This window comes from Nematolebias whitei, chromosome 13, assembly GCF_014905685.2.
Source record: "Nematolebias whitei isolate Nwh7 chromosome 13, NemWhi1, whole genome shotgun sequence".
Lineage (NCBI taxonomy): Eukaryota > Metazoa > Chordata > Actinopteri > Cyprinodontiformes > Rivulidae > Nematolebias > Nematolebias whitei.
Genome location: NC_056510.1, coordinates 24,727,962 through 24,740,161, shown reverse-complemented (window position 1 = coordinate 24,740,161; position 12,200 = coordinate 24,727,962). Strand labels below are relative to the sequence as shown.

The following is a 12,200-nucleotide window of genomic DNA, read 5'->3' as shown; positions in this document are numbered from 1 at the left end:
TTCTATTAGCAGTGTGGTCCCGTTAGCAGTGTGGTTCTGTTAGCAGTCTAGTTCTGTTAGCAGTATGGTCCCTTTAGCAGCATGATGATAGTAACGACTGTGGCAATGGACGGTGACTGCCCTGCAGAACCGGGTCAGCAGACAAAGAAAAATCAAGGTTTCTCCGCGGAGTCGAACTGTTCTGTCTGTACAGGCAGATGGAGGATCGTGGAGACGACAGCTATGACAGGCCTGAGCTCCAAGCTGGAAGGGGCCCGGGAACTGAACCAAGATGGCAGGATGGAAAGGCAGAGACACACAAAACTCCAAAAGTGCGTCGCGGTCATACCCGTAGCGTGGATGTGCAGTGTAGGCGCAAAAAAAGTTCAAACAAAAACAACTGGAACAATAAAAGATCGAGTCCAAGCGGAGCTCCCGTCAGTGCGTCCATACTATGGCGCACGTGACGTCAAGAAGCACAATCTCATGAGCAGAACATAAAACTATTTAAGAGCATGAACTAAGACAGTTCAATTTATTTGTTTTTGTAAAGAAGATCCAGCACAAGCAGAATAAACAGAAGAGAGATGATAATAACAAGCAATTATCTTTACAAGAGGTCACAGCAGGTGTGTACAGGTGTGTACAGGTGTGTACTTGTGTTCATCAGAGGGCTTTGCAACCCTTTATGGGACATAAACAAGTCCCTCTGAGGTAAATCATTACATTTAACTATGAATGCTCAAGTTACTGTAAAGGTTAACACAGTTCTGGCTACAAAAGATGTTGGTGTGTTAGTGTAGGTTGAAGTTATCCTCAGATGTAAAAGGAAGGCAGGTTTAGGTTGTGTATGTGCACATGTGCATGTGTGTCTCACATCAAATTGGATTCCCAAGTAGTTCACTGTAATTTCAATGCCCCTCGTCACCGGATCCGTCTTTCCAACTCGATCAAACACAATGTTTATTGTGGCCTATAAATAAAAGAGTTTTATTTGTATTAAGATGAATATAACCATGTGCTAAACTGTAAACACACCAGAACAATTGAAAATAACAGTATATACAATATAGACAGTATACGTGATGTTGTCATAGTATATTCATGTTCTTACCATGAAGATTTTCCAAACGCAATAGATGGAGAAGAAGTAACCAAGAAAGTTGAAGTATTTTCCCTGAAACGTCTTCGAGTATTCAATTCGTTCCTAAAAAACGAGAAAAATGGTATAAAACGTAATCATTTTATGCAGGTAAGCAAAGAGTGCTGAGCATAGATAAATAATTGTGTCTACAAGAGGCGTCCTGCAGGTTATATTAACTGGTTTCATTTAAAGGACTAACTAACTTACATGACAAATATGTATTTTTGTGCCACAAATAGACTGATGTTACCTTGGTAGCTTGTAAATCCACAGTCTCGAGGAAGAGTTGTCGACTTAACTCCTCCAGAGCATCAACTTCCTGCTGGATCTGAGAAAGATCTGAGGGGTGGGTGAAAGTCATGGACAATATCGACTTCAGCCGATAATATATATCGGCTATTATATCACATATGATACGATAATAAATAGTTATTATCATTATAAATATAAGCACAAAGGATACTTTCACTGCCTGTCTGAGTGGAGGTGACACTCTTGATCATTCCCCAGAATCCTGTCTGTTTGTTCTGGTCCTCCCCTCGTTGGTACATTTGCCTCCGTGTCATGGCAATCCTTCAAATGAAGCAAGATGATATTTCATATTAAGTGGCAAAACAGAAGCAAACGTAATCAGAAGTTTAGAGATGACTCACCGCTTCTTTTTGCTGACAATCATGTCCATGGTTTGGAGCAGCCGTCTCTCCAGTGCAAGAATATCACTGTCGGTCACATTCCTATGAAAAGAAAAAGGGTTAAATTATAAAGAATAAGCCTTTTTTGCTTGAAAAGTTTTCTTCAAGTAAAAAAATACAACCGATTTGGTTTATTTAGCGATTCATAACAAAGATGAGATAATTTGTTGCATGATCTGGCTAAATAAGGCAATGCGAGGAAAAAAAACAAACATAAGTGAACTCACCTCAGGAAATACGACATGTATGTGTAGGGACAGTTGACAGCACCAAACCCAGACAGCAGAGCCATGAGAGTGACTCCAATCACACCGACACGACTGATTAGCTGCTCGATGGACAGAATTCCTGCAGAAAAGTCAGCAACACATTGTAAACAGAAAAGCTGCAGGGCGATTAGAGACATTTATAAATGCAGTGTTTCCGGTACGCCTGGCATGTGAATGTAAAGTGACTGATGTCAAGTGAAGACAGCTACACTCACTCACCATGTTTTGGGCTCAAGATGGGGAACGGGTCACCCAACTTCCAGAAGAAATACATGAAAGTGAACCAAACCATACAGGAAAAAAGAAGCCTTTGCTTCTGCACTGCACACATAAGCAGATTGATGAAAGATGACATATCAGCAAACATTTGGTCCTTAAAGTTTGTAAAGTGGTCGTACGTACACAGTCGTATGTTGCTGACAACAAAGTAACCGATGTAGAAAGGCACCACAAAGATTAAAACCAGCAGAATCACGTACAGATTCAGCTTCCAGTGGAAATACCTGGAACTGTGATGGAGACATGAAGTTTGGTAGCGTTCATCCACTGTGAGCAGTGAAACACATTCATCCTACAGGAAAGCTCCTACCTGCTGCTTAAGGCACCGAGAATCTCAAAGATAATGAGCTCAAACATGGTACATGAAAAGGCAAAGGTGACTGAGAACACCACCTGGACAACATACTGACGCACCTGGGAAGACAAACAGTTTGTCGGACATTAAATACTAGATCTAGTAATTCTTAGCCTTTATAGTCTCTTTGAATATTTGACATAATAGTTTTATAAATAGATGTCTTGCAATACCATCATACCTCATAATCCTTGAATAGCTGCCGCATAAAAAACAACCAGCCAAACCCAAAGAAAAACACCTGTTTAAAAACAACAAGCAATAAGCAAAACAGAAGCTCACTGCATCACATTCTGTCAATATGTTGTTGTTTTTCTGTAGTTCTCTGGAATATGACAATTTTAACAAGTTCAATTAACTATACATACATATATTAGTGTCTATTAAGGCTTAGACTTATTCTCACTAGTTTACCTTCCATTGCTGTCTGACAAATTTGAAATTAACTAAAAGTTTGTTATATTATTATTTGCGCAATTTATCTCAATGGTGTTGACGAGTAAAAATAAATCACTTTAAACAAAAACGAATACATCTATTAAAGAGTCAGATATTGCTTTGAGATGCCAAATGTGTTATATATCACATTTATTTATGCTGAAAGTTAGCTTTAGTTTATTCCACCTTAACAAGTGTAATAAAAACATGGATAAAGAAACTGTAACTTGTAAAAATAATTATCAGTACTGAAGATTCACTTTGAATAAGGCCATATAAAAACACACCAGACAAATGTGATTTGAGAGATTTGCAAAAGATAATCAATTACTATTTAAACGGCAGAGATAATAAATAATCCCGTCTATTTTTTATGTTAGGTGGTCACTCAGTTGAGTAAAATTGTAACAAAAGAACGTTTTCACGTACTATTACGTAGTAGTAGTGCGTATTAATATACTACGAACATTATGTCGGCGCAACATCAATGTATCTAAGTCAATAGAAACTGCAGCTAATTAAAAATACTACACAATATGAAATTAATTATACGTGTTATGGCTCACGTGTCAAAAAGTTATGCTAGTATTTATTTACAAATTAAGACGCGGTAAAACCTTTACAAGCAGTCGACATAGTGACAACATACTCGCACGATTTATGAGGGTAGAGCAAAAATAAATTAGTTTTACAACTTGAGCTAGATGTTTACATGAGGTTGACTTTTTCCAAATTACCTGGGAGGTGAACATGATGACTGAGTCCACCAGAAATGACATGATGATGAACTAAAAAACCTCTAACTCAGCAAAACTTCAAAATTTCAGTTCATATTGACTCAAAAACAGAAAATACCCCTTTGCTTGAGCATAAACTGTCTGCCAAGTCACTAAAGAGGTCATTTTAGGAGCACTTGTTCAGCTGTCCAACTACAATCCGTCACCAAAGTACGCCCGACGGATCTACTTCCGTCGCACGCGTGTGACGTCATAGAATGAAACGTAAATAAAAAACGAAAAATAAAAGTTTTTTTTATAGTCTAACTACCATGTTTACTGGGTGTGTAGAATAATACGTTCAAAGAATTACAGCAATAATAGAGACGATACTAAAAAGTGACTTTGAATTCTGTTTAGATATTTTTCCTTTGAATTTTGAATATTGTTTAATATTTAAAATCTATAGTGACGGTGTTTTCATCTAAACATTATTCTTGAATACTATTCAGTTGCGCATAATTTATAAATCAGAGAAACATTGAAAACTAGTTAAATTGTGGCGTGTGGATGTGGAACCAGCAGTTCAGATAAATAAACACGAGAGGGCGCTGTTATACAAATATGTGGTATTTATTAATGAGTCTTTTGAGCTTCTTCACTCCTTTTAGTACCAGTACAGCCACTGGCTGAAGTCTGAGCTGGTGGTGCGCACACTATGTTGTATTTAAATCAGTAGAAAACAGTTTCTCACTCGATAATAAACCAAAACTGCTGGATTATAAGAATGTGCACTTTGCTGAAGTTTTGTTTTTAACATTAGGACACCAGGTAAGTCGATCTTATGTATATAAGTATTCTTGTTCAACTAGAAATACAAATTGATGAGCTGGGTTGTCTTTATTTTTAATTAATGCCACTAGTTTATGCTTTAATTTAGTTAACAATATAATGCATATCTTGAAAAAAGTCTTGATGGTAGGAAATTAACAAACTATGTTTACAAAGTTTTTCTAAAAGTCACCAGTATGCTCTGTTTGTGTCATTGCAGCATTACATTTTCTGTTACACTGTCATGAACCAGTTAAATTTTATGCTCCCAGTGGATGAACATGGTTTTGAATCATTTGTTGTAACTAATTATTGATCTTTGAATTAGACAGTAGCTCTACTGCTAAAAATACAGTACTTTTGATTTAAATAGAGATAAAATACAAAGCTATGTGTGCACAATGCTCACTGTGGGCTAACTATTTTTTCATACACCCCCAATGACTACAGATGGATTTATTCTATTTTTTCTACCTATTTTTAATGTGCACTGGTCACGCTACATAAGAAGCTGTCATATAGCCTCAGGTTTACTGTTTATGTAAAAAATATTTAAAAAAAAAAGTGAAATAAGCCCGTATATGTGAGACTGTCTGGCATTAATGTAAAGTCAATTGTAAAACTGTTGCATCACAATTTGTGCAAATTACAGAAGCTTTTGATTTTTATCTTCAGATGGAATTGTTACAAAGTGTCAGAACTCTGTCCTTTACTTATTGAACAGTGAAGAAGATGGTGATCTCCAGCCCTTGTGGAAAAGTTCTGCAGATGTGTCTACTACTTTCAGTGGGACACATACACTGTGAGTATGAACATGCCAAACAAAGCGAAACAGATTGCATCAAACTGTGCCAGCTTGTTGCTGCGATGTGAAAATCTCGGTGGGTGTTTCAGGCAGAGTAACAGCACCAGCGGTTCTGAAAGCTCCTGCGGACAAGCCCTTCACGCTGACCTGCACCGTCTCCAGAGATCGAGGTGAAACTGTGAAGCAGGTGCATTGGCTGGATGTCCAGAATCAGACCCTGCTGAGCTACCAGCCGGGAAACAAAGACAGCGTGAGTGGACAGCAGCACGTAGAGCTGTCCTCCTCGTCGAAGGACACCTCAGCCATCACCATTCGCAGGGTGGGCTTCCGGGATGAAGGCTGCTACACCTGCATCTTTGAGCTGCGTCCTTCTGGTTCAAAGCAGGGACAGACATGTCTCACTGTTGATGGTGAGTCAAACTTTTTATACTAAATAATTTAATCTCAATAAAGCTCTAATAGGCAAAGAAAAAATATGAATATTTAAAGCTAGCATAAATTCATAATCTATAGGTGTATTGTTGAACAGATAAGACTTGAAAGACAAAACCAGTGAACATATTTTCAATAAACTCAGCAGAAAAAGATATTACCTGTATTGCAAGGAACAATATCTGCTACATAATTTATACATTTGATATATACTGGCTAGTGTACATTGTGCATATCCATACTTTATTTTGCCTTGCAGCACTATAAAAGAGGGCAAGTAAAACTAAATGTGATTCTATGGTTCTCTCAGCGATTTGTGTGAATGTTGATCAATCATTCACGCTGTGATCCATTTTTCTTCTGTACAGTTTTCGGCATTTTTTCTCGTCCCGCAGTTTTCAAGCTATTTCAACAAATCATAAATCTAAACGTTCAGGAAGGGTGTATGACTTTTGGTATGCGTGCAACTTTAGCTTTTTTTTTTTAGCCTTTTCTGCCATTATTTTCATAGAAAATGAATTGTTGCTTGTCTTACATCCTTCAAATTTTTTGATCTGTTTACAAACTTTTACTGCTCCTTTCACATTTTGTTCTGCTTCAGCTTTTTTCAGCTTCCTTGTGCACATTTAAATGTTTTTCAGCTACTTTCAGCTAATTTCAGCTGTTGTTTCAGCTGTTTTGTGCATCTTTCAGATTATTTCTGCTAATTTTAGCATATTGTGCTCCTTTCAGCTTATTCATGCAAGTTTCAACTTTTTTTCTGCTATTTCAGATACTATTTAACTGTTTTTATGCAAATTTAGGCTTTTTCAGCTCATTCCACATTTGTTGCACTCATTTCAAACTTTTCACAGCCTAATTCAGCAAAAATGTGCTCTTTCCACATCCTTCTGGTAATTTACGCTTCTTTCTACTTTTTTTTAGCTTTTGTTTAAGCTGGTTTTACATTAATTTCGTGGGGGGGGGGGGGTGTTTAGATAATTTCCACATTTTTGTGCTAATTTCTGCTTTAATTAGCATAATTGAGCAAACATGTTCTTTCTGCTTTTTTCTGCTATTTTAAGTTATTTTTACAATTTCTGTTAGGTTTTTTTAATAGCAATTTCAGCTACTTTTTACCTATTTTATGCTCATTTTAGCTTTTTCAGCTGATTCCACATTTGTTTTAGCTCATTTCAGCTCTTTCCACATCCTTCTGGTAGTTTAAGCTTCTTTCTACCTTTCAGCTATTTTTCAGCCATATTTTGCTAATTTCAGCGTTTTTAAGCCAATTTCTTTTTTTTAATTCTCATTTCTGATTATTTAAACCTAATTCAGCAAATGTGTGTTCTTTTTGCTTTCCTCTGCTAATTTAAGCTTGTTCTTCCATTTCAGCAACATTTCAGCAATTTTTTTTAGCTTATTTCAAGTGTTTTTCAGCAAGTTCTTCTGCGTTAAGCATTCACACTGCATTTTCGCAGGAAATTCAGTTTCTCTAGTTTGAATAGTTTAAATAAAAAATGCACTAAAGTACAATAATATGAGTTTTGCAGCAGTGTGGTTTTGACATTGAGCTTGTTTGTATTTGTGGTGAGAACAGAAACATGAACAAAATATATGTAAAAAAACTTTTTTTAATGCATTTAACACTATAAAGAAGCTCCAAAATGTGACACAGTTGGAAAAGTGAACTGAGTAGGAAAAGTCTCCACATGAAACCTGATGCAGAGAAGACAGACAGCTCTTAGAGACAAACTGATTCTCTGTTCAAATGACACGAGCTACCTGCTGTTTGACACGTATACTGTAAAACATTCACATCTGGGTTTTAATATTTAGACTCCACAGTCGGTGTCCTTGTTGGTGTTTCATTTCATCTGATTTGAGATGCCTTCTTTTTGCACACATGGATTAAAACAGCAATGAGTGAATGCAGATGTTCCTTACTGTTCATCTGCACATACCAACGAGCCTGCTGAGACGCAGCCAGTCATGTTAATAAAGAGCGGAGCAGCGGCAGGAGAAGGAAGGCTTATCCTTCTGCTGCTGCAGATTCCTCCGACTGCTTTCTGTTTGGGTACATCATATCTCTGTCAATGAACATTTTCCTGTTTGCACCCACTTCTCTTTGCTTTCTTTTCTCCACATACTGCACACTTTTGTTTTTCGCCCCCCAGCCCAAGTCACTTCTGAGCGAAACAAAACAGCAGTGAGTGGAAAGAAGGCCTCCCTGTCCTGCTCCTACGGTTTGCCTGAGAAGGTGAAGCAGATTATTTGGTTTCATAATCCTGCTGGAGGCCCGTCTAGAGAGGTGGCCTCATACGCCAAGAGGAGTGACCCCATGATCGAGCCTGCGTACCAAGGAAGGGTTTGGCTCACCGCCTCCCTGTCCGACAGTCAGCTCACCATCCAGCCTGTTGCTGTCCAGGATGAGGGCTGCTACACCTGCCAGTATGAAACCCATTCTGATGAAACAAAGAGCGCCGTGGTTTGCCTCTCCACATACGGTAAATATTCACACATCACCAAAACTCAGTAAACGTAAGAGACAAAAATCTTTTACGTCATTCCACTGTGATGCTCAGATTACTTGTGAATTATAAGGTTACTTTTTGCCAAACAGACAGGATCTTTTTTACAACAAATGTGATTGCAAATTTATTTTTTTTAAACCAAAGCTAAATATTATTTTATCATTTGGCCACAAAAATAAGATAAGATACATTTTTCTATCCCAAAGGAAAATTGGTAGTTGCCAGATGCTTCCATTCACAATGATAAAGCCTACAGTACAATACATACAATAAATACAACGAAGGACAACCCTGACACAATAAAACATGAAATTAAAAAAGGAGGTAGCAAAAGCACAGTAAAATATATTGACAGTATGTTTTAGCTGAACCGTAGCATTTATAGATGGAGTAGTTGGTGCACCTTTAATCCATGGCACCACTCCCTCCTGTGTCCAGGATAAGAGCATTGAAAACTAGAAATAAAATCAGTAGCTACTGCACCACAGTCAAACCATCCCCCACCCCTTCATTTCCCAGCCCTTTCAGAGGGGTTATGTAACCTGATAGCCAAAATAATAAAACGTTCTCGTCTCTTGGTGGAGCAGCTCAGTGACAGCAGCCTTCACTGAATGTGCTCCTCTGTTAAAGGCAGCTTGGAGAGAGTGACTGGTGTCCGTTATAGCCTTCAGCCTGGGTCTTGCTCTTCGCTCCTCCACTGCCTCCACAGAGTCTGGTTGAAGATCTTGTTGAAACACCAGGTGTCCCTCACCCTCATGCTGCCACCTCTACAGACCACGGTGTTAAAGCTGATGTAGCGTGAGATGGATGGTGGATGGAGAGGGGTGAGGGTGAGGCAAAGTGGCAGGCAACTAAAGTCTCCACCTGCTTCGAATGTTATCAGCCATTAAATGGTGGTTATCAGTTGTTATCATCCCCATATGTAGCAGTCAGACTGCCCCTCCTGTACCTCCTAGTGGGTTTAAAGGTACATTGTTAGCATTTTTAGTGATGATAATAGGCTCCGTTTTTACATTTGTTAGCGCTCATAATAGCTTCACGTGGTTAAAAGTAAAGGGTCTGGCGGTTAGGTTTAGGGTCTTGGTTAGGTTTAGGCCCAAGGGTAAGGGGGTTAAGTTTAGGTTTGGTCCTCTGGGTCAGGTGTAAGGCTAGGATTAGGAAAAGGGTTACATAAGCTGAAAAACAACAACAACAAAAAAACACTTCCTGGTTTACCCCTGTGTGACGCTGCCTATTATCAGCGATAATAACGTACCTTTAAACCTACTAGGAAGTAGGTGGGACAGTCTCACTGCTGCATGTGGGGGTGATAACAACTAATAACGGCCATTTCATGGACTGATAGCATCCAAAGCCGCTCAAAGTTTCTATGTATATTTATATGAAGAAAATACAGAAAGAAAAAAAATCTCTTAAAATGTATTAATTGGGTTGGAAAAAAGAGAATAATGGCTACAGGAGAGTGAAGCTTTACTAAAAGATCTCTCCACCCTGTGAACAACTTCTTTTCTACAAAGATGACATCCTTGTTTTCTCCTACCTGTCTGGAAGTCTTCCCAGTCAAACAGCTCCTGTCAATCATTTTATCTTTACTTTGAGAGGAGAAAAGTCAAGACAAAACAGTAAAGTCAAGTTGCAGACAACTTGCCACACCTTTAATTTTCTGTTACCTCAAAGTGGGAACACTTCCTTAAATTATTGCTCAATAATTTGTTACCACAGTTTGAAAAAAACTGCAAGCAGAAACTAGTTTTGTTACTCCACCCAGTCAGCTTTCACACATCCATCCATCCATCCATTATCTTTACCCGCTTATTCCATTTTTGGGTCACGGGGGTCGCTGGTGCCCATGTCCATCAATCACTGTGTGAGAGGAAGGGTCCACCCTGGACAGGTCTCCAGTCCATCACAGGGACACACAGAGACAAACAACCATTCACTAATTTAGAGTTACCAATCAGTCTAGCATGCATGTTTCTGATCTGTGGGAGGAAACTGGAGAAAACCCACGCATGCACGGAGAGAACATCCAAACTCCACCCAGAAAGGAGGATTTGATCCGGCAACCTTCTCGCTGAGAGGTAACAGCTTTGCCAACTGATCCACCGTGCCGCCCAGATCAATTTATTAATATTATCTTCCTTGTGGCTGCTGAATGTTTTTATGATTTTTGCAGGAAAACTAGAGTTTGCCTGATGTGCTAACACACAAACACAGAACAGTTACATCCATGTGAAGAATGGATTGTTTATAAGAATGATGGGGGGGGGGGGGTCTGTATGACTGTGTCAGTGTTCACAGCAGACAGTGATTCTCTCTGTGCATTGTCTGCCTCCCGTTGTGCTCATTCACGTTTCTGCTTATCTCCTGTCCCCTTTCTTTCTCAGTCGCCTGAAGAAACAGACGTGCTTTTGTTTCAAACTGAGCTGTACGCCATATTTTCATCATCCTGACACATGATTAGCATTTATGTTTTTTTATTCTTTCTATCGCCAGGCATTCCACATAAAATTACATAATCTCTCCGGCTTTGTTGCCATTTTGAAAACATACCCTCTAATGATGATTGGTTTAGTCTGTTATCATTCTTTCATACGGTGACAGCAAGAGCCTGGACTATGTGGAATCCTCTCCACACGCACTAATTACAGTCAGGTCTGAGCATATTTGGACACAGACTCTGTGTTTTACTGTTTATCAAAATGTGTAGAAGAAACAACATATGATGGACGTGTTGCAAAAAGTGCAGGCAGGTTGAGTCCATCTTGTTCACTTCAACTTTTAAAAAGGGTCCAAAGTTTTATTCTTTCATGTTTTTACTTTTGTCTTTAACAGATGAAATATGGGTTCGATCTTTTTCATACAAGGAGACTGACTGAGAAAAGGTTTAAAGTTTGTCCTCAAAATGTTTCACATTAACATTTCTAAATAGTTTAGGTTATTTAGGTCTGCACTTTGAAGTGTGTTCAAATCAGCTTTTCTGCATTTGTTCCACTTTGACTTATTTAACATTTTTGCTGCTTCTGTCTTGTGTTACAAGCATAAGCTGAAGAGTTTCTGTCACTGGAGCGATCCCTGCTCATGTTGCATCCACATGTTCTACAGATGTTGTATGCTTTCAGTTATTACCTGTTCTGAACATTTTTATAGTTTTACTCTTTTTTTCTGGTTCTCATTAAAGTTAGTTTGATTAGTTTTATTAATGTTGTTCTGATGTAAGTTTTTAAGGTCGTATTAGAAAATTTCTATCTGATTTTTAGTTGTCGCTGAGACATGTGAGTGGAGTACTCTGTCTGGTAAACCACTTGTTTTCACCTTCATGGAGGATTTTTTATATATTTTTAATACAATATTGTGTTTGTAGTTGTTACAGTGTTGTTTCATAGACAGTCCTGAACTTCTTTTCTTTTCAACCTGGGAAATATGGTGAAATCATATCAACTTCTTTCTGGTGCAAATAACCCGGTAACACCACGGATTCAAGCAATTTGAAAAAGACATTGTCTAAGTAAGTTAGTAAATTTTATTTATATAGCACCTTTCATAGATAAAATCACAAGGTGCTTTACAGAAATGCAGATGAAGGGCTTAATATAAAACAAAAACAGAAAGAACAGCTGATGCAAACAGTAAGAACAGCTAATAAAAGAACAGTAAGAACAGCTAATAAAAGAACAGTAAGAACAGCTAATAAAAAAACAGTAAGAACAACTAGTTAAAAAAGTAAGAACAGCTTATGCAAACAGT

General features: G+C 38.2%; 2 protein-coding genes across 2 annotated transcripts in view; one reads left to right on the top strand and one right to left on the bottom strand.

The window, feature by feature from the left end:
- The window catches only part of si:ch73-390b10.2 (Golgi pH regulator), a 5,455-nt gene extending 1,520 nt beyond the window's left edge, over positions 1-3,935 (bottom strand). Inside the window, exons 1-11 of the mRNA XM_037686505.1 lie at positions 3,894-3,935; positions 2,900-2,959; positions 2,674-2,777; positions 2,487-2,593; positions 2,304-2,405; positions 2,043-2,163; positions 1,777-1,857; positions 1,587-1,696; positions 1,374-1,462; positions 1,094-1,186; positions 857-952 (exon numbers count right to left, since the gene is read on the bottom strand). Coding sequence (XP_037542433.1) covers positions 857-952; positions 1,094-1,186; positions 1,374-1,462; positions 1,587-1,696; positions 1,777-1,857; positions 2,043-2,163; positions 2,304-2,405; positions 2,487-2,593; positions 2,674-2,777; positions 2,900-2,959; positions 3,894-3,935 — 1,005 coding nt within the window. The remainder of the gene's footprint in view (positions 1-856; positions 953-1,093; positions 1,187-1,373; positions 1,463-1,586; positions 1,697-1,776; positions 1,858-2,042; positions 2,164-2,303; positions 2,406-2,486; positions 2,594-2,673; positions 2,778-2,899; positions 2,960-3,893) is intronic.
- Positions 3,936-5,471: 1,536 nt separating this feature from the next.
- The window catches only part of zgc:113337 (uncharacterized protein LOC503741 homolog), a 9,965-nt gene continuing 3,236 nt past the window's right edge, over positions 5,472-12,200 (top strand). Inside the window, exons 1-3 of the mRNA XM_037686181.1 lie at positions 5,472-5,505; positions 5,598-5,918; positions 8,097-8,426. Coding sequence (XP_037542109.1) covers positions 5,472-5,505; positions 5,598-5,918; positions 8,097-8,426 — 685 coding nt within the window. The remainder of the gene's footprint in view (positions 5,506-5,597; positions 5,919-8,096; positions 8,427-12,200) is intronic.